Genomic DNA, 26,864 nt, shown 5'->3' with positions numbered 1-26,864 from the left:
AGGGAGCTGATCTTTCCTGCTGTGGCAACAACTGAGCTTTGGAAAGGATACAGAGGAGCTACTTTAAAATAATTAGTGACCCTGTAGTGTCATGCAGTCAGCTGGAAATTGACTTCACGGGGCAAGTGAAGAGCCAGTATATCCCAAGGAAAAAGTACAGGTGGATCTTGAAGATGCAGATTTTTTTTTCCCCCACACATCAATAAATTTCCCTGGATTTTATTAAATTAAATCCAAAATGCATAATTTGTTCAAATATCTGAACAGATGGTAAAACAGCATCATAGCACATTATATGCACTTCTGAAAAGTTTTTTATTTGCCATTTCTTGCACTTTGCTTTCAGAGACAGTGGAAGCAAAGTCTTCGAATACAGATAGTTCTGGTGCTAAGCTTTTGAAAGACTAAGAAATGATCTGCTCATTAAATCAACTTTGTATTGTTTGTATAAGAGAGATTTCCATCTGACATGTATATGGGAGATTATATAATTTTCACAGCTACGAAGTTGTGGTAGAAAAAGAAAAGCCAACCACAAACTTAGAGAAAAACTCACTTAGCTGTATAATATTTAGGAGCTCAAAGTTTAAAAATTTTGCTTCCAAATGTAAACTGGTACACTTGTTTACGCTCACCAAGGAGGGAAGTTGTTCTAGCCTGTCTTGAATTATGTGTGAAATGATAAACTCTTGTGTACAACTTCAAAAATGTTTCATTTTCATATACTTTTACCTTCCAGTTGTTGGTTTATTACTGTGCTTACCTAAGAAATTTTCACCTTCATTTGTCTTTTAGTCATTGACCAGAATTACATTAATTCTTTCCCCATAGTTGCATTAATGTATTTTTTTCCCCTGAAGTAAAATACTTTTTTTTTAATTATGAAACCTGTATGTCAATCCAAACATTTTTGCGTCAATGTGTTTAATTTTGCTTGGAATTATATCCTGAATTACATGGAAGGGGTCTTAAAGAATTAAAAACTGTCACTTCAAATATCCTGGATTAAAAGTAGCTTTTAATACCTCAGTGTATGACAAATTTTCAAATCAAAAAATGCTTTCAAATTAGTGGAATTATTTTCTCCTAAGTGTAAATGTTTATAACTCTGCAAATTAGCTGAAGCCATGCATAGAACTTTGTCAACAAATTTACACTTGGGTGAAGGAGGCTGAAAGGTGGCTGCCTAATAAATGACAGTGCTCTGTCAGAAGGTGCAGGAAAATGTGACTTCCTTTGTTTATTGCAAGCCTTTTGTGTGCACAGAGATCTGTAATGCCAAGAAGCTTTTTACATCCAGAAGTAGTAACTGTTTGAACACTTTGTGCTTGCATTTGCTGTAGAAGGTTGAGTCATGGCATTTAATTATGCCAGATACTCTTGTGTTATTTTAATATTTAAAGTGTTATTTGAACTGTGTTCAGTTTTGCATTATTAAAATGGCATAAAATATGAGTATTGGGAAAAGCTTGAGTGTGTAGGCTGCTTTGTTAAATGTGGGAGAAAAGAGCAAAGCAGATGTGAAGCTTGAAAGCAGCTGGGTGGGCTGCTGATTTTTGTTTCCACAAAGTTTCTTTTCCTTTGTGTCTCTCTGCTTTCCTTTTACTGAGTGAAATATTTGGGGTCAAGGCTACCTATAATGATAGACGGGAATCTTGGTGTTAGATTTGTGTCTCTCTTCAGCAGTAAACCAATAAAATGTTTCATTTATTTAGGTTTATTTATGAAACAGAACATCACAATGGCATAGCAGAATTACTGGAAATACTGGGAAGGTAAGTTGTAGGGTTTTTTTTTTAATTAAACTCACTTGGTTTTAAGAGAGGACTTCAAAAATCAAGGGGGTTTTGTATAAGATTGCAGAAACATTGCCAATTCAAGTTTTTGCTATGCTTTGGGACATGACAATTTTTGTAATCTTATTTTTTAGGTCTTGTTTTCTAATTAACAATAGTTGTAAAGCAACTAGCAGTAAAATGTAGTGAGTTTAAATTTATTAAAAATTCTTCACAATCATATAGTGGGTGAACAAAGGAAGCACAAGTTACGAAACTTCATACACCTCTTTCACTAATCTCATAATTTCTTAGACTTCAGTGATGTATCTCTAAGCCTTTGACACTAAAATTTTACCATTTAAAGGTGATAGCCCCATTGACACTAGTGAGTTTTATATTAACTGATTTCTGTAATCCATGTGCAAGCTCTTGGCAATTTTTTTTACATTAATGCACTACAAAAGCTCAAGTTAGGATTACTTGATGGTATTTCCATATCTTTGCATGTGAAAGTAAGAGACGAGCAGGAGCAAGTTGCTAGTGGTTGTGTCTGGTCAGACTTTGTGTATCTCCAGGGATGAAGACCTCCACAATCTTTCTGGGCAATGGGTTCCCACATTTGACCACACTCACAAAAGAAAGGAGTTTTTTCTTGTCCTTGAATTAAATATCCCATCTTTCAATTTGTCTTTTGCCCTTTCAATGCACATTGCTAAGAAGAGTGACTCTTCACACCATCCCTTCATGTATTTGCACACGAGTGAGATCCCCCTGAGCCTTCTCTGCTTCAAACTAAACACCTTTTTCAGCCTCTCTGTGTATGTCAGATGCTCCAGCCTCTTCATTGCACTTTACTGGACTCCCTCCAGTATATCTGCATCCTTCTTGTCCTGAACACAAACACCAGATGTCTCACCAGGGCTGAGCAGAGGTGAAGGATCACTGACTCACCTCAGCTTACTGGCAATGCTGTTTCTTAATGCAGCCCAGAAGGCTGTTGAAATTGCAAAGATGTTTTAAAATTTCCTAGGTCTACATGCCTGCTCAGAATAGTTCTTTAATTTTCAATTAAATTTTCAGTGATTAAAGAAGTTACATGTCCATCGTTACTTCAACACACTATAGTCAGGTAACACTCTTCAAAACTCATAATGAAAACATAAAGTTTAAGTACTAGAATATGGAGCTGAATTCCAAGCTGTTATTGAGTCACCAGCTTTTTCGTTCTTGGTTTTGTTAGGCTGGCTGTAAGTATTTCAAATTTAAAAGTGACATTGTTGGTTTGGTTTGGGGATTTTTTTATCCCCTCAGGCTTCCAAATCAAAATTTCTAGTAGCTCAATGAGGCTTCTGGGCTGGAGCTGTTCTGTATTGGTTATTCATCCAGTCCATTAAGAAGTTTCACTGAGCATGTTGTTGACACAGAGCTTCTTGTTGTGTTTCTGTGGGTTATGGGGAAGGTGCCATTGACCCAGTACTGAGCTACATCTGCACTCAGCTCTAACTGGGATGTCTTGTGTTGGGATATGCTGTTTGGTTGTACTCTAGGGCCCTGTAGAAATACTAATAGTTAAGTAGAAGTCATATTTTGACTTGTCTGCTGTCCTGGATTACCTTTTATACATCCTGTCTGTTTCACTTGTTAATCCCATGAAGAAGCTGGGAGAGGTGTGCATTCACAGCTTTGAAATAGTGAATAGTTCGTAATGAAAGGTAAAGTCTGAACTGTAGGTACAGTTGTGTGCAGCTTAGAAAAAGAATTTGAGACTTCTGAAAAACTTGTTTAAGGTATGGACACAGATTGGTAGACAGAATTGACTATTCTATTTATTTGTAAATATTAGAAAACAAGCCCAAGAATTTTTGTATATCCTGTATGTTAGTGCAAACTTCCATATAATTACTGATCTTTATTTATAAATTTCTTTCCCTGGCAGCATAATTAATGGATTTGCCTTACCATTAAAAGAAGAGCACAAAATATTCCTATTGAAGGTTTTGTTACCATTACACAAAGTGAAATCACTCAGTGTCTACCATCCACAGGTAAATTTTACTTGGTGTTTTTCATATTAGTGTTAAAGTAAGCTTGCTTGAAGAGATTGGGGGACTTGAGTAAGTCTGCTGTAAATTCAGTTCTAAGCTTCAAAACTTCCTGCTGGTCAGCCTGGGGGAAATTACTTAACATATATGCTTATAATGCTTCACTTGTTGATATAAAAATTAAAAAGAAAATATGTATGTACATAGTAATACCCTTTTCTAAAGCACTGTAGTGTTTAATCAACTACTACATATGTTTCATCTATAATGTCAGAGCTCTTGGTATTTATCCATGCAGGATTTTTTGTTTATCTTCTTGTCTGTAATATTTAGACATAAAAAATTGCAGAAAAGTATGGTTTTAATGAATGTCATCTATAAGCACTTTGTTCTAAATTACATTAAGCAGTTCAGCTGAATTCAGTTTGTTGGTGTTTTGAAAGGAATTCAGAATTTACAAGGACATAATTATTTAATTCAATATGTCCTTTTAGAAGTACACAGAAAAAATGGGGCTTCTGAGTTGTACCATGCTTTTAATCCATCAGCTTATATTGATAGGCATAGTTATCATTAGTTGTGATGTATTAAAAAATCCCAAGATTTACGGCTTTCAATGCACTTTTACCTAACTTAGGTTATGAAATAGAAAATACTTACTAAATCAGCATGGGACACCAAAATGTTAGTGAGTGGAAAGTACTCTAGAGGACAAGGTCATGATTTTTAAGTCCTGTATTTGAAAAGATGAAGTGTGATGAAATGCAAAGTACTAGGTCTAAAAAGAAAACATCATCACGTGTATCTATATTATAACACAGGAAAAGGTGAGGACAGACTTGCAAATGTTGGAAAGAATTGCTAAAGCCTATTTACCTTTCTGTTGTCTGCCAAATAGGTTTTTAAATTCTAAATTTTTTAAATTACAAGAAGAAACTTGTATTTTATTTGAAGCATTCAAAATTATTCTTGACTTACGCTAGTGACTTCAAAATGTGTTCAGCTTCATAGTGAGAATTAATAAAACTCCTTTTCTTTTGCTGTAGCTGGCATACTGTGTAGTTCAGTTTTTAGAAAAGGACAGCACACTTACAGAACCGGTAAGTTCATCTTGCTATTATTACATATTTTGAACTATTAGTAGACCTTACATCTCTAGACTGTTGAAGGAGATTTGGAGATCAAAGTATTTATTTGTAATTGTTCATATTTGAGTCAAATATTTAACCATTTTGATCTATCAAATTTAGTTTTTTCCAGCAGTCGTTCAGAATATCTAAAACTAACTAAAACAACATTAATTGTACAGCTCTTAAAAAGATTTTATTCTGCTTATTTTGTTCTGGCTGAGCAGATAGGAGATGGTGGATCTAGAAGCAGTTTAGTCAGAAATTAGTTTGCCTGAACTGTGCTCTGTTCAGAGATGGATGTTATGATGGAGCACAGATTTCTGACACACAGCTCCCTATTGGTGCAAGGCTTTTAAGTCAGATCCTGTTTATGTCCACCAACCTTGGACAAAATCAGGCCTTGGTCTAGCTGCACATAATTGCAGAGATGAATAAATTTATCTGTCCTTTATAGTATCTAATGGTTTGCTTCATTACACCCAATATCAAGTAGGTAAGAACTAATCTGTTTAATCAGTAGATCAATAAAACAACTGCTGCTAACAAAAGTGCACATTATTAGATTATGACCATTTCCATTGTAAAATGGAAACTTCCTTTTGTTTCAAGAAATCCAGTGTGCACCTGAGCAGGAGTTCTCTTCTAGCTGGAGCTTTTAATATTTAATAGGATAGCAAATGTCAGGCATTCTGTCATTTGTACTGTATGAGATCCTGTTTTCTTAGCTTTCTTCCAGACATCAGATAGGATGTTGCGTATTTCCTAGTAGGAATCTAGAAATCTAGAACTAATATGCAACCAGGTTTGTTTTATTTTTTAATCCCAAATTAGTATGTGATTGCAACTTTCTTTAAAAACTTAGCACATACATCAGCAAAGTACTAAGTTCCTCTTCAGAAGATCCTGGTCTTTGCTTCCCCTTATAATTGTCACATGAGACTTTTTGACATGTTATTTTTTTAAGATCTGTGTATATTAACCAAGGCTTCATTGAGGACATAATGTCTGCTTTCCTGATTAAATAATACATGAAAGAAGCACTTACCTCTCAGAGTTGTCTTGCCAGTGATGATATTAAATATTGCTTGCAGCTTTTATATTTAAAAATCATAGAATCACAGAATGGTGTTTTGAGTGTTCATGTTTTGCTTGGTAAGCAAGCTGGGTAAATAAATTATTAATCTTGAAGAAAGTTAAGACTAAGATTATAATAACATAGTCAAATCAAAGTTTAAGAGCAACATGCCTAGAATAGTTGGTCACCTGTAATTCATGCATTTGTAATAAATACTTTGTTAAAATATATTGATAGAACTTAATTGCTTGAGTTTTGGATTGCGTCCCCAAGAAGGTAGAGATTTAAAGCTGCTGTCACTTAAGTGCCAGATGATTTTCCTGATAATGTAGTAGGGAATTTGCACTTTGATCCTACTAAGTTAGATGTTAGGTTTTCTCTCTAGTATTTTGATAACTATTTTTGAACATGTCTTACTTTGTTTTCTGAAGAAGTCAGTCTAGACCTCTTAACAGTTATTTCTGTGACACTGAACCATGTCTGATTGTGCTACTGTTACATGGGACAAGAAATCACGAGTTTTGTGTTCTCCTTAAAATACCAGACTTATTAATGCATTATAATTGAGTTCAAGGTAAAGTGAAATTACAAAATAATTTTATCTTCTGTCTCTACAGGTGGTAATGGCACTGCTGAAATACTGGCCAAAGACTCACAGTCCAAAAGAAGTCATGTTTTTAAATGAACTAGAAGAAATTTTAGATGTTATTGAGCCATCTGAATTTGTTAAAGTTATGGAACCTCTCTTCAGACAGCTAGCCAAATGTGTGTCCAGTCCACACTTTCAGGTCTGTATTTACTGCATGTAGAATGATACCAGAGTTTTTGTAAATCAGACTTGGAATGTATTATTCACCATAATGAATTTTATTTGTTACAAAAAAGTCCTCAATTCTATGTCAAGTTATTCAAACAAGTTAAATATTACCTTTACTGTTTCTTCTCAAGAGCGCAATATGTGCATTCATTTTGGGTGATTCACTTCAGTGTTATGATTACCTGAAAAAAGCTGAAAACCTCAAGTGTTTTCAGAAGTACCTGAACCCTTTCAATATAGTGTTTTCATTTCATTACTTGTAATACAAGTTCTACAAATACTGGTTCTTTTGGAAAAGTATTTCTTTGCTTGAATTGCAGAGTTCATGGGTTATAGATTGAATCATGTCCCTAGCAAGGTAAAAAGCAGTTTTTCTGTCTCTCCATCAGCTCCATGACTCTCATTAGCACTAAAAGTCCAAGTCTGATTTGCAACTTTTCTTACCTTTCCCTTATATTTGCCAAATGTTGTAATTCTTTGCTCTGTAAGAGATTGAAGAAGTGTTCCTTTTTTCATGTTGTCTTAGGTTGCAGAGCGAGCATTATACTACTGGAATAATGAATATATTATGAGTTTAATTAGCGATAATGCAGCAAAGATTTTACCCATCATGTTTCCATCCTTGTACCGGAATTCAAAGACGCATTGGAATAAGTAAGAAACATTTGTACAAATTTCTGCTACTTCACTTATATAGTTGTAGGTTTTAGAGTTAGGATCTGTGAGTTGCTAGTTTAACAGTGTGTTGAGCTGTTTATTCAGTGACATTGAAGTTGTTGGATAGATACTGTTGTTGTCAATTTTGAGGAAGTATTTAGAACTGTGGAAGATAGTTTTTCCTTTTTTAATTAAACAAGAAAGAGTGTTTTAGTGCATCTAATCCATGACGTTCTTCTATAAATGTGGAGCAAATTTGACATTCATCTGCAGTTCAGATACTTTTAAAGACTAACTTTGATTTCTGATCACTAACCTATTTGCTGATTTAGATTTCTTCTGCATTCTAGTGAAATATGTTGTAGATCAAATAATTTTTCCCCTTCTTTTTATTTTCTTTTTGCTTATTGCTTTTTTTTCTTCTTTCTCCATTGATTATTTTCACTTTTTCCCCCACAATAACGTAGTACTTACGCATGAAAACAGTTCTGGTCAGCTCCCTACTGCAGCTGTTCCATTGTAAAGTGCCTCTTTGTTTGAGCTATTGTGCAACTGCTGGGATGGTGACAGTATCCCAGTCTGGCTCGAGCTGTGAATTGAGGACTGCTGATGGGCTGGACAAGAATGAGTAATCAGTCTGCAATTAAACACTGGGAAAGAAATGGAAAATAAAGTGATGTTAAAGTGCTTGCTTGCTGTCGCTGGGTGCAAGCAGTAACAAATAATGTACTCATTAATAAAATTCCAATTCAGTGATGCAATTGTAAATAGTAAATGTGGGTTGCTGTTGGTTATTTTTTTTCTGACTTTCAAGGTCATGCATTCATTTCATTCTGAGTAAAAGTCATGCTACCAGTACAGCTGCACTCTTACTTGTAACTCCATATACAATACAAAGTAATCATTTAACAGATTGCTTTTTGAGCAGCAGTACATTATAGCCTAGAACTGTAAATGAATCTATAGAACTGCCTCATAAAGCAGATTGGTTTTGTGTAATTTTTGTGATGTTTTCAACTTTACTTTTCTAACAAATTTCTTAAACATTCTGGCATAATTGTGTTGAGCTGAGTCTGTTGCTGTGTGGCAGTTTTCAAAAGGAATGGGGTTTTTTCTGCACTCCTTTTAATTACTCTTTTTTTTTCAATTTATCAGTAGCCAGTAAGTCACTTGTATCACTTACTGCATTTTCTGTACTAACCCCTATGAGATTAGTGTCAGCTACTAAACTTCACAACTAGGCCTGTATTGATACATGTAGTATTAAGAGTGAAGTTCAAATATCAGAAGTGTAAGTGATGAGTAGTACTACACAGTAAGAAAACTGCATTCAAAGTTGGTAATTCTAGTATTAGGCCTCTTGTGGGTAAATTGAAACTTCCACTAATTAATTTTATTTCCACTTATTCTGAAATGATGTAATTTTCCAGTTATGTAGGCTATTGGCTACTGTTGACCAGAAAAAGTAGATTTCAAAGTTTAAAGTACTCTGAGTTTCAACCAGAAGTTTTACTTATAGGACAATACATGGCTTGATATACAATGCTCTGAAACTCTTCATGGAGATGAACCAAAAACTGTTCGATGACTGCACACAGCAATTTAAAGCAGAAAAACTGAAGTAAGTTTTCATGTCAGTGTGTCTGTCTGTTCTTGAGTAATTTGTCCAGAGTGCTTTAGCTCTGAAAAACCACTGTGTCATTAGTGGGAAGTTGCCTCTTTGATTCCAGCAGTCTCAAAGCTGACTTGCTGAAACTTCTTGTTATATGTGAACTGTAAATCTTAACAATAAGGCATCTCACGGAGGCTTAGACCTCATACTTCTGGGATCACCATCTTCCTGAAAATTAAGTTTTTAAGAGGGACACCACTACATGGTGGAGCCCAGTGTAGAGGATCTGTTGAACAGTTTAGTTCACATCCTGTGTTTATTTTTGCATGCTTTATTTACCCAGTGTTACTTCCTTTCAAGTTGTCCCAAAATACTTTCCCAGTATTTTTCAGTATTGCATTGTGTGTTAGCATATCTTCATATTATTATAGAAGTTACCTGAAATCAAGTTGTTATTTACTGTTGTGCAGGTCTCTAGTACAGATTTTATTTGATGGAAGAATCCTGCTAAAATGAGATAGAGAAGTCAGAAGCATTAATGGTTTGGATCTCATTTTAGGGGCTGGAAGCAGTTAGTGGGTACCCACTAACTGGATATATAATACCAGGATTTGAATTTTATTTTAAATTTCAAAATAATCAGGGATTCTTTCAAGTAGTGGTTCAAATGAGACACCTATTTTAAACTGGTATACTGGAAGTAGTACAGATTCACAATGTAGATTGATTTGTCCAAGTTTTGAAGTTCCTTATTAGAATTGAAGAAGAAATGATCTTGTACTGTATCAAATTCTTAAGGTTTGTATGTTTATAGATGACAAAATATGAGCATTGGCTCTTCAGAAAAACTGTAATTCTCTTTTCCTGATTGCAAGTAAGTGGAACACCTTTTAAATGAGAAATCAAATCTTTTCTTCTCTAATTTTTTATAACGTTTTTGGGTGCTGCTCTTGAGTGTGAACTAAAGCTGAGAGCTGAGCAATGAGCTAGCAACACAAAACCAAAAAAAAAATTTCCCACCACATAAGAACTGAAAAGGGGGATGGTTAAAGGGTTCCTACCTTCCATCTTGAATTAATTTAATTGAGAGCTGGAGGCAAATTGTGTATGTGCTTAGATATAATTGCTCTTCCTTTTTTTCTTGACATTTGAATCATCTGCTCTGTGCATCGATAGTCTTGCAGTCTTCAAAGACAGGTGATTATTCTAGTCTCTGCAAGATGTTTATTTGTAAGAAGGAAAGGAAAACAAACCCTAGATTTTATATTTTCAAATTGCATTAAGCATAAGAAAACAAACTTTTTCTATTTTGTTAAAAAAAAAAACCCACAAAACAAGAAAAAACAACCTACATTTATGTCATCACTCTGGGCTTGCTACTCCCTCGAATGAGCATGGTTTTGTTGGGTACTTCTCTGTTAGAGTTCAATTCAAAATGACTCTGGTGCCTTTTCCTTTAACCATTGGGCTGACAAGTAAAAATCTGCCATTTTCATGGTCAGTTATCGACTTCTTATTTACCAATATAGCATTCTAATATTATAAATAAAACACAAATATGCTTTCAGCCTAGATAAAAACTTCTTTCTGTTTTAATTTTTACTTTTAAGAATGTACATGTGCTAAACTGGTACCAGCCAGTTTGTTGCTTTCATGAGAAAATCTTGAGGTTTTTCCCTTTTAATGTTGATTTGAGATCATGGGGTATTGATTTGATGCAAATTGTCCTGTCAACAGTGGTGTTTTGGACAGTAGACTCAAACAGAGCTAAATAATTTATTATGTTGAATTCTTTTACTTCTATATGATTTTTTTTTCCAGAGAGAAGCTAAAATTGAAGGAGCGGGAAGAAGCATGGGTTAAAATAGAAAATCTAGCCAAATCAAATCCCCAGGTATTTAGAAAAGATTAACATGATCATGTTTAAATACTCTCATTTTGTTAAATATCAGTGGGGGAAAACAGGTCTGACTGATCATGGAAATAAAGGAATTTCACCAATTGTATTATGAAAGATACACAATAAAAGTACTTTTCAAATTTGTAAACTTTCTCTTGTGCAAGTAATTATTTTTTTTAAAAGGTTTCTGAAAAGTATGATATGAAGTATTTTTTCCTTTCCTTATAATAGGAGTTATACCGTATTGAAAAGTTACTGTGCAAAATTATGGAAAAATATAGAGAGGCCATAATTGGTTTCTCTTGAAAAGCTGTTTTGCAGACAGTAAGAGATCTTTCTGCAAACTGTGAGTTTTGACTGGTCAGTTTTCCTTTGTGTCACATGGGTTAATACTGTACGTTCTTGTCTGGTGCATTTGTTCCCATGCTTGCACTGGGCTGCTCTGCTGGTGAACCTGCTGCTCAGGTCTTTCCTGCAGGACCCATCCTGTCCAGCACTAATGATGTCGCTCCAATTATGATAACAAAACAAAGGTCCTTTAGTCTATTCATTGGATGTTGAAATAATGGCAGAAGGAAATGGTTTGGCTTGGAATCCCCCCCCACAACCCCTTCATTTGCTTGGAGGTTGCTGCCAGTTTTCTTTTAGCTCAGTCATATGGTTTTCTGCTATGAACAAAAAAACCTCCAAACATTCAAATTACTTCACAGCCAGAATTCTATTATACTGTAGCAAGAAACTTAATGTACTGTATATTTCCAAAACCATCTAGCTGAGTTTAAAGCGGTGGAAGAGGGAGAAATGGTACTCTGTAAACAGAAGTGGGACACTTTCTGATCTCAGTGCTATTTTAAAATAGAAAGTATGAAGTAATCTCTTTGTCTAAGGAGAGGAAATTCATAAATGCTTTTCTTCCTCTTGGGTTATTTGCCAGGTAACAATTACTAAACTGCTTAAGTAAAATCTATTAAAATTAATAAAATGTCAGTTGACAACAGATCAATTAAATTAATCAAAAAGGACTATTCATATGAATGCAATCATTGACTTCCACTGACAAAACATTTCTCTAATGACATAAGTCATACAAAAGCATTGCTTGAAGAGTATTTGATATACATGGTCACTTGCTATCACAAATTATGAGCTATTACCTGTTTGGATAAATGAGTGGTTTGAGTTGTAGAAAAATTAGGAGATCTACAGTATCAATTTCCTTTTCTTTCCAAGGAACTTTTTTGTAAATACATTTTCTGATACCGCTTAATACCACCTGTATACAGTGATACACAGTACATTCTGTACACTGTATACAGTAGTTTCTGCATAGTCTGCTTGAATAAAGTTAATATTTGGAAGAAATTTAAAATACAAATTACTGAATGCGCCACTGAATTGACATAAGGATATAAATGCTTTTAGTGCTCTAGATAATGGATTTTTAGGAGTTTCTTTTTTCCTGGAATGTCTATTAACTTTTTAGCTTGTCTAATAACTGATGATTTTTGTTATTCGGAGCTGTTCCTGATTCTGCATGACACAAAAGTACAATTTAAGATTTTAAATCATTATATTTGTTAAATCCTTGCTGTTACGTTTTTTTTTAAATCTTTTCTCATTTGCATTAAGTTATTGGTACACTCAGATACCAAAATATTTATGATGGAAAACTGATGAAAAAGTCTGTGTGTGCATGTAAATAAGTTCTGAATTCAAAACTATATACACCTCATCTGAATTCAAATAAGATCTGACATAGTGAGATTACTGGACAACAAAGATTTTGGGTTTTTTTTTTAATTCCTAAAGTACTTTTATATTTGTTTTTCTTTCCAAAGAGAGAAAAGGGGGGGGTTTTATTGTTGTTTGAAATAATATTAAGTGTATATTAGGTACATTTGGTCTTCTAACAGTGTATTATTTCTTCCAACACAAAATTGCATCAGCAAGTAAAACGTTTATTGTATTTGGATTACTATGGTGTTCACAGAGCACTTGACAATGTATCAATAAGATTTCAGATTGCCACTGTAAACATGCAATACTGACCAAAACTGAGTATTTTAAAATTGAGCCTCAGATAATCAAACCATCTTTTTTTAATGCTGACTGTATTTTTCAGCAGGGTATTTCTGCCAAGTGTGAAAGTATTGGAGTTCAATTCTAAAATCTACTACTCAGTCCTTGGAAGCATAAAATATTGAAGTTAGTCTCAGATAACTAGTCATATCATTCAAATGCTCAAATACACTCCTAGTATTTAGTTATTATGGCTAAGAGTGATTATTTTAACATTCTGCATTTTATTAGTACCAAACATACAGTGACACGAGTTTGCTGAACAGTCCTGTTGCAATGGAAACAGACGGGCCTTTAATTGAAGATTTGCAGACGCTGAAAAAGACAGTGAAAGAAGAGGCTTGTCAGGTAAAGCCTTGTAAAGATAGCAAAGTGCTCCAATGTATTAATTAATTTCTTTAGGTGACTGTTAATCATAAACTTGGCTTCTATTTTCAGCCCCATAACCATTTGTTCTATGTAATAGGCTTCACCAGAGCTGCTACTTTCAAATGATAGTCTAGCAGCAGAAGTAGTGTTATGTTTCTAATGCCTGTGAATCTGCTACATAGTCTCTTTTAAGGTTTCTTCTTAGAAACTTTGTTGGACCACTGTGACTTAGCAACTTTGAACACACCAATAAATAAATGGCTAAGTAAAAGCCAAGCAGTTTTTAATAAGGACTTGTTTATATGAAAAATAAAAAGAATAAACAAATTAGGGTAGGTGAGACAGACGTGGGAACTACATAACGACACTATTATAACTTAAAGGTACTTTGTTAGGAATATTGTCAGGTTTTGGGAGAGCATTGGTAAAATGGTAGTGATGTCATGATTGTTAATTGCTTAGAATTTCATAGTTGTTTCTAGTTTTCCTCTTAGCAAAAAAAATGGTTTTAATACATGAAACTGCATAGATGGTAAAGAGGAGAAAGTATAAACTTCTTTCCAGATTTTTTTTTTTTCTTTTCCTGCAAGTGAGCGTACTGATGTGCAAGAAGTACTCTTGAGTAATGTTTAGTAATTAGTAGGTTTGGTTAACTTTGTTCTGTTTTTATTTCAGGCACAAAAAGATCAGAAAAAAGATCGTCCTCTTGTGCGACGCAAGTCAGAACTGCCTCAGGATATCTATACCATGAAAGCCTTGGAATCACATTGCAGAGCTGATGAATTAATATCACATGATGGGCATTAAACTATTACAGTGAAATATTATTTTGGAGGAAATTTTTTTTTTCTGGACTCAGTTCTACAGTAGAACTTAATTTTTTGTGCCATACCAATCAGTTACACACAAAGTCAAAGCTTTCTTCAACCCATTTCTGTAGGCAATAACTTAATAGAGTATGCAGCTCAAGATTAGTAGTTCAAACAATGGTAAATTACCCAGTTCTATTTGCAGAATATTGGATTGACTATAATCAAGTGGGCACAATTTCCTGGAGGTGTTGTCATAGTACCAGCTAGCTGATGACATGCAGGTTTTTTAGTCATATTTGAGAAAAGTGTTCCATAAAATCTTTCCATCTAAATAAGTGAATGACCAATAGTTGGTACTAATGATAAACAAGTGTTTTCAGAAGTAAAATTATTTCAAATATAAGTATTAAACTTTTTCTAGGATTTCTCACCTTTACAGTTGTTTCAACATTATTGCTGTCCTGTTATATACCAGCAGTTTTGAAAATACAATTATTCTTTCGTATTATAAAACATGGCTTACAAACTGGTAACATTCATGACAATCCTCAGTCATCATTCCTTTCTAAGAATTCTGTAAATTCATTTCTCTTTTACTTAGGATAAAGATATCTATATCTATATATACCACATCCTAATACTTTATGTATATTTAAAGCCATATCTTCCAGTCTTTAGTGTATAATATGGCACTAATATTTCAGATATGAAATGGTAGAAGAATTTTTCCTAAAATGAAAATTTGTTTACTGTGACTGGGAATAGACTGAAAATAAAATTTCAAGTTTTTTCAAGTCAATAAAATAACTCTTTCACTGTTTTCTCCCTTATCTGAGCTTTTAATACTCAGCATTTTTCTTGGGCTCTAGGAGTTCAATATTCTGTGGCAGATACTATGTGTGATTTCAGTTGCATCAGTTTTTATCTGAAAGATGAACACAACATCATAAGCTTATTAAAATTACAAAAAAAAAAACAGACTCTTGAATTCCATTCTGCTTCTTTTTAAATGAGTCTAAGTGCTGAGGAGATAGTGACCATAATTTTACCGTGAAAATATTTTTGTTGTTGTTGTAAAGAGCACATGTGCTGCAAATACACCTCACAAGTAAACTGAAAATGCATCTGAGTTGCTGATGATCTTCAAATGCTGCTATATATTCCACAAGATTACTTGCATGTAATGAGCTTTTTGTTGTAGATGGAAAAGCACGGGAGGAAAATCTTTTAAAATATAGTGCTTTGTCTTCAATATTTGATTTCTCTCAGGGTGGCCAGTATTTTGACTTACTTATCCTGCTTACAAGCTGTTTGAAATGTGTTCTGCTATTCTAAATGGGTGATTAGTTTCTTTTGTCTCTGGCAGTAACATTATATAACTTAATGTTTAATGTCTTGATGCATAAAGAGATAAAAAATGTGGCTTCTTTAAAAATAGTTTTGTTTTACTTTTTAAGGAAGTATAACATCTCCTGCATCCATAAAAAAAAGTATTGCTCAAAGCAGACATTCATAGTAACCTTGTGCAGATGTAGTGCCTGCTGTTCGTTGGTTGCATTTAACATTCAATTTCCAATATTTGTTACATTGTCTATTGGAAGAAAATTGTGAGTGGTAAATATTGGCTTACAACACCTAAATTTAAAGACCAACCCAACCTTTAAGTGGAATGTCCACTATGTCTGAAAACATTTCCTGTAAAACTTGAAAAAGAAAATGCTTTACCATTAGAATAAACTATATGAAAACAGTTTAAAGATGCCTTCTACTTTTGAGGGAAAAAGGGTGCTTTTTTAATTGTGTAAAGCAACATCTATGTATTTTGATATACCATTGTTTGAACTTCCATCTTTAGCTGGTAGCTTATCAGTTACCTTTGATTTTGGGTGTTCAGTATGTCTGTGCAAGAGATTGCTGAAAGGAATTATTCTTATGTTATCCAAGGGGGGGAAAATCCCAACTGTATATCAGTGTTTGATTGATTGTGTGATACTCAACGTATAAAAACATCTTTCACTGTCTAAGATTTTATTTTTATTCTTTATTGAAGATAAACACTCACCAAAAAGGGAAGTATTGTGGTAATTTAGACGCTTCAAGTTCTCTATAAAGGCATATTTGAAATTTTGGGTCACTGAACATTTGCTTAGGCAATATTCCAAAATCTTACCATCACTAATGGTTTAGCATGTTTGTTATCAATATTTATATATTTCGTATAATCTTGTACTAAACAATTCTAAAACTAATACATCCAAAATAAAAAGAAAAATTAAAGTAGAATTTTGGTGACTGTTGTTCTTCATAAAGTTCTGTCTGATACCTTCCCCCATTTTCCAAAATTACACCTGTACATCAGGAATGTCGAAAGTAATATTACAAGTGTCTTTTTAGTGTGGCTTTAGTATGGCTTCAATTTAATATTGTACATACATTGTACCTTGTTTTATGGTAATAAGTAATAAAAATGTAGACTTCATATTTTGTACAGAATCGTCCTATGTACAGAATAAAAAGTTCCTAGAAACAGCAAAAATAGGTAAGTGGCACAATTATTTTTCATTAGACAATATCTGTAACATTATGCGTTAGTGGAATGTTAAGTTCAAATGTACCTACATATTTTTTAACATTTTGTAATTCAATTTTTTGTTCTGGCATTGTTTCTGAAGAACTTCATACACCTGCCATTTAATATGCTTTTATCTAATTTTAAAACTTAAAAAAAAAGGTGTATTATATGGAAAAATAAAGAACATGTGAATTTTACTTGCTCATCATGAAACTAAATTTAACACAAGGTGTTTGGGGGTGTGGTCAGATTATCACTGCTAGCAGAATGATCTGTACAAATAAACTTCATAAATTTCACAAAAGCCAAACAAAATTATGGAAAGGCCATTAGTAACATTTTTTTAAAAGTAGGAATAATTGATATTCGGTAGAAAAAGCAGACTTTACCTGTAGAACAGCAATGAGTACTGAAATTTGGTAGTACTGTAATCTACAAATAGGAAAAATACATCTTTCATACCATAGTATTTTCTCCTGAAACATTTCTATGTTTACAGGCCTCAAGCAAAGTAGCCATAAAATCTGGGATTATATTGTGGTATTCGATACCTAATCAAGTGGCAAGGATATAGGGAAAAATTGAAGTCTACAGTAAGACTTGTCTTCTATAATCCATAAAAATCTTCAAAAGAACTAAGGAAATTACTCATATAAAGCTGACATTCAGTAACGGGGGGAGTTGGGGGAGTTGGGCCTGGGATCAGGAGCTGACTGCTGGCTTGAGTTACAAATGTGAGATTTGAGTTACAAGATGGGTCTGTGTAGTGAAAGAAACCATTTGATGCAGGGGCTCAGTAGTAAACTCATCAAATCAAATGAAAAACAAGATAGTGAAATAACTGAGGATCCAGTTATTCACTTTTGGAAATCAGGATTAAATATATCTCAAAATGCAATGTTTTAAAATACTGAGAGCAATGACATTTTTTCCACATAAGTACTTCAGTGAGATGCCAGCTTTTTCAGGAAATGACCTTTTAATTCTTTCCCTCTGAGGAAATTAGTCTCAGGGGCTTTGACCAGCAGTGGTTTTTGGCACTGCTTTCATGTTTTGGCTTTGTAGAATTGGAAAGGAGGGTGTTAGTGTAGCACATATTGCTTGTTCTTGGAGATGCGTTCATTTGCTTTATCCACCTCACAAGTGTACTTACTGGAGATAGCTGTGATTTCAGGTTATCCATGTTCTGGATTGTTTTATGGGCGACCCACCTAGAAGTGGAGCACTTCTGCCCCTTGGATCTTGTCCTTGCTGCGTGCAGTGATTGTGGAGACTGACTGTATATAGCTAATTAAGAAATACCATTCTAATTACCATATCGCTGTCTCCCTGGATTATAGTTTCTTTTCTATGAGGAGACTTGGCTTGAGCTGTCTTTACGAAATAAAGCTTGGATGTAGTTAAACATTTCATATGAACAAATTCCCAAGGGAGCATTTACTGTGGAGCTAAAAGAAGGCAGTGCATTATTCCTTCCTCAGCTCACTGAGGAGCAGCTGGCTCTCGCTGGAGCCAGGCGCGCGGGGACTGCATTCACCCCTGCCCCGGGGAGGTCTGCACACACTCTGAAGGTTTGTAAGCACTGACCCTGTGGTGAGGAGGGGAGAGGGCAGTCACATAATTGCCTTGAGCTATTTTAGGCATTTTTGTCATCCAAAAAACCACACTGAGCGGGTTCATGCTAGCATGAAGACCTTGCCATAGTAATTTTTCTAGTACAGTCACTGTAGAATTAAAGATGCAAGTGGATTAGAGATGGAAAAAGAAAGGAGCTGATTTGCTCTAAAGGTTAGTTGTTGGGGTATTTTCCTTCATTGTTGGTTTCAAATACTACCAAATTAATATTATTTTGGAAAAATTAATTAATATTAATTAATTTTAAAATCCTTTTTCCCTCCGCTGTTGTTTCTTTTATAACTTACAAAAAAGGTTTTCTTCCTACATACATTGTATTGCATTTTCTAGGAGTAAGTTTTATATCTTGACAAGTCCTATTTTCATTAGGATTCTCTGAAATACGTGTCTTTAGTTAAATTATGTGGGAAATGTGTCATATTGGCAGTCTTGCCCTTTGGCTGGCTGACTTCAGTGGCTTCTCACACCTGTAAGAAGGGACAGGTCTTCTGTGTGCCCGGGAAAAGGACATGCATAATTAACTACAACCAGATCAAGGCAAATTATTTTTCATCCCAACTGAGCAAGTAAAGCCTTTCCTCTCTCCATAGGCTTTGACTGCAGAAGAGAACTTATATTAAAAATTAGTTTATTTTGTCTCTGCCTCAGTTTCTTTTAACTTAATTTGCATCTTCCTCCTGCTCCCCTTAACACAGTAAAAAAGGCTGAAGTGATTAAGGGAATACAAAGTCTCTACCTACACTGGCTTTTAGTTGCAAGTAGCCTAACACTTAGCTATCAGAATTCAAGACTTGTTGCACATGGGGCATTTCAGATTTTAAAACCTACAGTAAGATGAGACTTGTTGAGGGTTTTTTGACCCTACTTTTTCTGCAAGTCAGCAGCAATATATATAAATATTTTCTTGAATTTTGATTTCTATCCCTGTCCTGCTTTCTTCTACTTACTTCCTTATTTTCCTGATTTGCATTTTTTCCTGGCAACAGTTTTACAGCAGTGAGATATTGTATCTTGCTTTGTGAGCTACAGAAATTCTGTGACAGTTTGGCATGGCAGATGATGACTGCTCCAGAAGAATGAGCATGCCAGTACTTGGAATCATTGCTTGAGCTCACCTCCAAAGAGTTGTCAAGTTACACTTGAAATGTAAAAATTACCGGGGGGGGGGGGGTAAATAGGTTTGATTCATCAAAAAAGAAACACCTCTGTTAGTTTTGGTGCTTACAGTTGAAACTTAGTTGCTGAAAAAATTATTTTTCTTCCAGACAGGAATGTTTGAGATTTTCATTACTTAAGAAATCTGTTTTTTCAAAGTTGAACTGGACTCATAAATGCTTTAGGAGCCTGCCTGAGCATGGCATGTTTTTTCCCTTGGTAGAAATGGAGGAGCTGGGATTTGTGGGTGGGCTTTCCAGATTTCTAGTGTCCTAGCTGGACATAAACACTTTAATTCTGAGTTACACTTGTGTAGAGGCTTACAGATCAGGTCTTTGCTTGGCAGGATATTCCACCCCAGCTTCCTTCTTTCTTGGGCAGTACATCTGAACAGATCCTGGGCCTGGGGGTCTCTGTGCATTTCCCTGTGTATCAAGGAAATGCATGCGAGGTTTAGATGGAATTTTGTATGGTTGTTTTGCTTTTCTTTTGGTGACAACATTCCCTTTTCTACTTCCATGTGAGCAAAAACGAGTTTCAGTCTGTGGGTCACCCACCATCCCTAGTGTACTTTTGGGGAGTCATGGAATTGCTTTGGAACTTCACTGCAGACTTTACCTGTAGAACAGGAATGAGTACTGAAATTTGGTAGTACTGTAATCTACAAATAGGAAAAATACATCTTTCATACTCCCCTCTCCCAGACACCTCCAAACAGCAGCCAGGACAGGGGGACTAGTTAGGGCAGGGAGGAACAGGATGGTCCACCTCAGCAGCAGTGAGTTAAACTCATCTAATACCTCCATCAGTCAAACATACATTGAGATGTGTGCAGCTGTAATAGATGTTTAGGATTTTTTAAAAATTATTTAATTTTTAATAAAATCCCCTTTCTCACTGAAGTACTCTTTGTCCCTGTCTCCTTTTATGTCCTTTGCTTTTGGGAAGCAGCTTTACCAGAGACTGGGATTAATGGTTTGGGTGCCAGATTGATTAAACTGTAATTAGTACAGCTGGCTGGCTGGGCATGTAAGCACCGGAGATACTTCACTGAAGAAGCCTTGCAGTTGGCCTGCTGCTTTCTTCACGGGAATATGTCATTTTAGCCACCAGACCTCATGGCTTCTGGGTTGATTTTTCACATGAAATAAACACTATTTTCATCCGGACAAACGAGTCTTACTCCTTCCGGGTAAGGAGGCAGCAGCGGCAGGACACAGCTCCCGGGTGCTGCTGCCAGGGCAGTGGGGGGAGGCTGTTGCCTTCCCTTTTTCGCTCACATCCCACCCTCTCCTTCCAGAATAAACCACTCTGATAAAACCCTTGTGGAAGGGCTTCGGTAACTGAAAGGAGCTTACAAGAAAGACGCAGAGGAGCTTCTTACAACAATATGTAGTGACAGAACAAGGGGAATGGATTAAAACTGAAAGAGAGTAGGTTTAGATTAGCTGTTAGGAGGACGTTCTTGACAGTGAGGATGGCGAAGCTGTGGATGCCCATCCCTGACAGCGCTCTAGGCCATGTTGGCTGAGGCCCTGAGCAGCCTGGTCTAGTAGAAAGTGTTGCTGCCTATGGTAGGCGCGCTGGATCCAGGTGGTTTTTAACGTCTCTAGATAAACCGCGCCATGATCCCACGAGGAGGCGGCGGCGGGGAGCGGCCGCTGCCCGGGCGGGGCGGGGCGGGGCGGGCCGGGCCGCCCGTCCCAGGCTCCCCCGCGGCGCGGCGGGCGGGCTCAGCCGGGGCGCGGCCGGGCGGGCGGAGCGCGGTGCCGGCCGGTGTCCCTCTGCCTCGGCATGTCCGACTCCGGCGGCGGCGGGGGCGGCGGCCCCGGCGGCGAGGAAGGCGGCATGGAGGTGTCGGGCTCGGCGGTGCAGAACGTGGCCGACGTGTCGGTGCTGCAGAAGCACCTGCGCAAGCTGGTGCCGCTGCTGCTGGAGGATGGCGGCGAGGCGCCGGCGGCGCTGGAAGCGGCGCTGGAGGAGAAGGGCGCCGTGGAGCATATGCGCAAGTTCCTCTCCGACCCGCAGGTCCACACGGTGCTGGTGGAGCGCTCCACACTCAAAGGTGAGGCGGGAGCGGAGCCGCCGCGGTGGCAAAATGGCCGCTGCCGGCCGCGGCCGCCGCCCTGCCGCGGGTGGGAGGGGCGCGCCTCCGCCGCGGCCCCGCTCCGCGCTCCGCCTCAGCGCGGCCCCGGCCGGGAGCGCCGGGCCGGGCACTGCGGCCCCGCTCCGCCTCAGCGCGGCCCCGGCCGGGAGCGCCGGGCCGGGCACTGCGGCCCCGCTCCGCCTCAGCGCGGCCCCGGCCGGGAGCGCCGGGCCGGGCACTGCGGCCCCGCTCCGCCTCAGCGCGGCCCCGGCCGGGAGCGCCGGGCCGGGCACTGCGGCCCCGCTCCGCCTCAGCGCGGCCCCGGCCGGGAGCGCCGGGCCGGGCACTGCGGCCCCGCTCCGCCTCAGCGCGGCTCCGGCCGGGCGCCGCGGGTTCGCTGTCGGGCTCGGGCGGTGGCGGCACAGCCGCGCTGCAGGCGGGTCCCGCTGGCCGCTGCCCGGCCCGGCCGCCCCCGCCGCCTTTGTGCCGCGGTCCCGGGCCCAGGCGGGTGTGCGGCGGGGCTGCGGGCTCGCTGTGGGCGCGGATCCGGCCGTGCTGCGGCCGCGGGCGGCCCTGCTTGGAAAGGCTCCCAAAGTGCTTTGTCAGTCGGCCGTGGCACCGCTCCTGCGGCAGCCGGCCTGCTCGGGAAGTGACCTCCTAGGAGGGTGAGGCTGATAGCCGCTCTGAAACAGAACGAGAGAGCCAAAACCGCGGATAAAGGGGAAAAAAATAACCCCAGCCTCAATCGACCTGTAAAAAGCGTTGTTTCATGGTTGATTATGGGGTTCCTGTAATTGACAAAGGAAAATGTGAACCTTGCCGTGTCTTTGTTTAGTTATCAAAGCCTGGTGGCCGTGCTGCTTGCGCTCAGAACCGCATCGGATGCTGCATGAAATACTGCAGCCAAGCTGAGACTGTGGCTCGAGGGTCTTTGTTACTCACGTACTGCTGTAACTATTTATTTCGAAAATGACTTGTCAACTAATCTGTTGATAAATAGGCTCTTAGTGTCACAGAATGCAGCCTAATAAACAGTGACAAAATACAGCAAGGTTTCATCAAAAATGCAGGCTTTTAATGTTAAACAGGCTCCTGCAGTCTGTAAATGGCCACCTGCCTGCCGGCATGAGCTTGCAAAATTCTGTTAAACTTCTGAATCCCTACTCCTAGTATGCTGGTGGCTCTGTTCCTGTATATATCAAATCCTAATAAAATTGTATTTCATGTTGTGTTATTTAACATGTCAACAGAAAGATGGAAATTTAACATCCTGATATGTGCCGTGCAGTTGCTGCGCACAGAGAGAAACATTAAGAGGGTTCTTTCATTCAGTGTCTATTAGCTGTAAACTTCAGATGTTGCTTAAAAATACTGCATCATTGTTTATTTTTTGCCTGTATCCAGGTTATCCTCCTCTTTCCCTTTCCAAAGTTTGAGGCATCTTTTTCAGTAGGGTTAATTTTCTCAAAGAGAACAAAAGAACAGCTGTCTTTATGAATTCATATACAGTGTTAAATAAGGTTTAAAGAAAACCATTTAATACTAATGCAGATCATTCCTGCATTTTTGTTATGCCTGGATCATGAGAATGGTTATCCCTCGTTCAGGTTGGAAATGCTGTAGTGGTGATCAGTTATCTCCAGGCTCATGGCATAGATACTGTTATATATGTATGAATAAAAAGAAATTGAGAGACTCATTACCTGTCAAATACTAATTTATAATGCACAGATGCCATTTCTGTCCATGTTTTCTGCTTTAATAGTAGTTACTTGGGCAGAGTGGATTTTGTGAATGATAGCCAGGTGTTCAAACTTAACAGACCAGAAATCTCCAGCAGCATATGGAGAGCTCTGACACTTAAAAACAGCATTATTATTGAAGCTTGTCCATGGACTGCATAGCATGAAGTAGATTATTGATTGCAAGCACAGTAAATCAGAAGCCTTATTTCTGCATAGTGCAAGCTGCTCTCTGGTATCAGCAGCTGCCCAGCCTGCAGGGGACAGAGCAGGACAGAGTCTGCTGTAATGTGTGCAGTCAGAGTGTCCCCCAGCCAGGAGTAACCTGCACTGCAATCACTGCATTGCAGCACGGCTGCCTGCATCCTCAGCAATTACATCATCTGTGATGCACCGGCTGTGCTAATGCCCGAGTGCTTCCCACAGCTTGGCTTTTTGTTCTGTCAAGAGATTTTGTTGTTGTTGTTGTTCAGAGATTTAATTTCCAAATAATTTTCAAAGTAGATGTCTGAAAATACAAAGCCACCTCTGAAAGAAAACAGCAGCTGTTTAATGTTCTCACTGAAGCGTAGTTGTCCTGGCAACATAGCTCTGCAAATAAATGCACATTCTGCATTGCACATTTCTCTCTCAGAATGTGAGTTATAATTCACTTACTGTAATGCTTTATTATTTTTATAGCAACCTAAATCTTAATGGAGTTTTGTTTAAAGACAATGAACCCATTCTACATCTGAGATATTGCAAAGCTACATTTGACCTGATTTAGTTAATTAAGTTGGCATGGAGCTTAAAGGTTAGAAAATAGTCTGGTAATAGTAGAAGGTGTTTGAGAAGGAGTGGCAGATGTGTTAGAAATTATTTCTTACATACTATATTTTTTTGCAGAGGATGTGGGAGATGAAGGAGAAGAGGAAAAAGAGTTCATTTCCTACAGTATCAGCACTGACATTCATTATGGAATAAAGTCAAACAGGTGAATTAGTAAAATAGATCTTAACATTTTTACTCCATATATGTAAAACTTATATAAGCAAATACACCTACTTTACCCACAAATTTACCATTGGTTTTCCTAGTGCTTTCAGGCAGTGTTTTTATTCAAGCTTGTCAAGACAGAGGCTCTGATGAAAAAAGGGTGTGTCATGAGGCTGAAAGGACTGGACCTAGGACTTCTAGCTATGGGGTTAAAGAAACAAAGTTTTATTAATTTTGGCATACATGCAGCTGTAACATACACAACATGGGTTCAATATTCTTTGGTTATGTCTGTTTCATATTTGTCACTTATATTTAGGCATATTTGATCCTGAAGCTTTGTAAAATGTGTTTTGTCTTTAGTGTGCCCCTGTTTCAGAGTCCTTATTGATAGCTCAGCTTGCTTATTGTAAAGATATCTATACACTGTAAAGATGTATTTATTTGGAAGACTTGTATTCAAGTCTCTTAGAAAAAAGATTGTGAAGTAGGATGATACAGATTGCCATTTGACTCCTAAACTTGCAGTCAGATTTAAGCTGTTGTGTCACTTCAGTGTCAGATGATTGGTCAGTAACTCTGTTGTCTGTTCCATAGCCTGGCGTTCATTAAACGCACAGCAGTGATCGATGCCGACAAACCAGTGTCTTCCCAGCTCAGAGTGCTCACTCTCAGTGAAGATTCTCCATATGAAACATTGCACTCCTTCATTAGCAATGCAGTTGCTCCCTTCTTCAAGTCCTATATCAGAGAATCTGGCAAAGCAGACAGGTAATTCAGTATAAATACTGCATTTCTGTGCTAATGAACTAAAGTGTTTAATGATTTTTAAAAAGTAACAACAGTGACTCTTCATGGTGAATCCCATTACTTGTTTAAGCACACAGTTGGTATCATGCTGTTGTTGACTCTGAGGAAGCAGTTCAGGTCTAAATGTGTTATGTGTGGTTTTTTGGTTTGCTTCTTGTATCTGAAACATCTGTGCTTTTTCAGGGATGGAGATAAAATGGCTCCTTCAGTTGAGAAAAAGATTGCAGAGCTTGAAATGGGCCTCTTGCATTTGCAACAGAATATTGAAATTCCAGAGATCAGTCTGCCCATTCATGCAACCATTACTAATGTTGCCAAGCAGTGTTATGAACGTGGAGAAAAACCAAAAGTTACAGATTTTGGTGAGAAGGCTGAGGATCCGTTGTTCCTTAATCAGTTACAGTCTGGAGTCAACCGCTGGATTAGAGAAATACAAAAGGTAACCAAATAAAGAGCAGGGGGGAAAAGGCAACTAAGTAATAAGAAGTTCTGTGTCGTACTGTGTATCTTCTTCACAGTTACATGGTAAAATCCTGCTTGTGCAGGATGCTCTGAAGATCTGAGAGCAGGTTTTTGAGTCACCAGAGACATTGATCTAAATTAGTCTAACTCTAATCTAAAATTAGGCTGAGCTTAGTCTAAGTTTGGAATCTAGTCTAAATTGTTTAACAAATAACCAAGAGTATGACTTTGTTTTACATATTGTAGACTCAAGTAACTGGCAGTAATCCTGTGGATTTTGTAACTGTTCTTCAATCTTTACAGCAGATTGAGAGGAACACATCTGATTGGCCTGTTTTGCTATTTGATCCTGGTGCATCCACAACCACTTCACGATGGCTGCTCCAGCCCTATCTTGTAATCTCATACTTCTGCCTGTTACTTTTCAAAAGAACTGCTGTTCTGCTGGTGTTACTCAAAAGCAACATCTGAGATACTTCTCTGGCTTTCTTGCCTCTGTAAGCACAGGAAACATCTGTTGCTCATGGAACAGTGTTGTCTTTTCTTACTTAAGAGCATAAAACATTTGTTATCTTGCCTGGCTCATCTGCCTTTAACCAGAATACAGACAATGCTCAGGAAAGCAGGCAGGTGATATTTTTAGGCTGTGCTGAAGATTATTGCATGAGGGTCCTAAAACCAACCTTTAGGATTTCTGGAATCACACTTGCCACATGTTCCATACAGGTCCTACACTTCTCAAAGAATGAGTGCCAAAACTGTCTGAGGTTGGGTTATTAAAACCGGGCAGTTATTGCATGTTTCAGTTGTATTTATAACAGCACGTTTTTACAGTTGAAGTGTATAAATTAAATGCTTTTCTCTCTCCCTTCTCTTTCTCTCCGTTACTTTGAAGGTGACCAAATTAGATCGAGATCCTGCATCAGGCACTGCATTACAGGAGATAAGCTTCTGGTTAAATTTGGAAAGGGCTCTGTACCGCATTCAGGAAAAACGTGAAAGTCCAGAAGTTCTGCTGACTCTGGACATTCTGAAACATGGCAAACGTTTCCATGCGACTGTCAGCTTTGATACTGACACAGGTAAAATATCTGTTCAATAACATTTTTCTCAAATGTCCTACAGAACTTAAACTGTTAAAAAAACTGAATGT

The 26,864-nt window shown here is 37.7% G+C and overlaps 2 protein-coding genes across 6 annotated transcripts in view; both read left to right on the top strand.

The window, feature by feature from the left end:
• The window catches only part of PPP2R5C (protein phosphatase 2 regulatory subunit B'gamma), a 71,765-nt gene extending 54,725 nt beyond the window's left edge, over positions 1-17,040 (top strand). For all 5 annotated transcript variants that reach the window (XM_064423322.1, XM_064423326.1, XM_064423327.1 and 2 more), the window contains 9 exons: positions 1,716-1,775; positions 3,715-3,823; positions 4,867-4,920; positions 6,643-6,813; positions 7,369-7,496; positions 9,019-9,120; positions 10,933-11,005; positions 13,322-13,438; positions 14,135-17,040. In XM_064423322.1, the coding sequence (XP_064279392.1) occupies positions 1,716-1,775; positions 3,715-3,823; positions 4,867-4,920; positions 6,643-6,813; positions 7,369-7,496; positions 9,019-9,120; positions 10,933-11,005; positions 13,322-13,438; positions 14,135-14,266 (946 nt within the window). In that variant the 3' untranslated portion in view covers positions 14,267-17,040. The remainder of the gene's footprint in view (positions 1-1,715; positions 1,776-3,714; positions 3,824-4,866; positions 4,921-6,642; positions 6,814-7,368; positions 7,497-9,018; positions 9,121-10,932; positions 11,006-13,321; positions 13,439-14,134) is intronic.
• Positions 17,041-21,360: 4,320 nt separating this feature from the next.
• DYNC1H1 (dynein cytoplasmic 1 heavy chain 1) overlaps positions 21,361-26,864 on the top strand; it is a 45,306-nt gene continuing 39,802 nt past the window's right edge. The window contains exons 1-5 of the mRNA XM_064423320.1: positions 21,361-21,698; positions 24,350-24,437; positions 25,037-25,210; positions 25,433-25,688; positions 26,607-26,793. Of these exons, the coding sequence (XP_064279390.1) occupies positions 21,428-21,698; positions 24,350-24,437; positions 25,037-25,210; positions 25,433-25,688; positions 26,607-26,793 (976 nt within the window). The 5' untranslated portion in view covers positions 21,361-21,427. The remainder of the gene's footprint in view (positions 21,699-24,349; positions 24,438-25,036; positions 25,211-25,432; positions 25,689-26,606; positions 26,794-26,864) is intronic.

This window comes from Passer domesticus, chromosome 6 (genome assembly GCF_036417665.1).
Source record: "Passer domesticus isolate bPasDom1 chromosome 6, bPasDom1.hap1, whole genome shotgun sequence".
Lineage (NCBI taxonomy): Eukaryota > Metazoa > Chordata > Aves > Passeriformes > Passeridae > Passer > Passer domesticus.
This window is presented reverse-complemented; position numbering and strand designations above follow the sequence as displayed.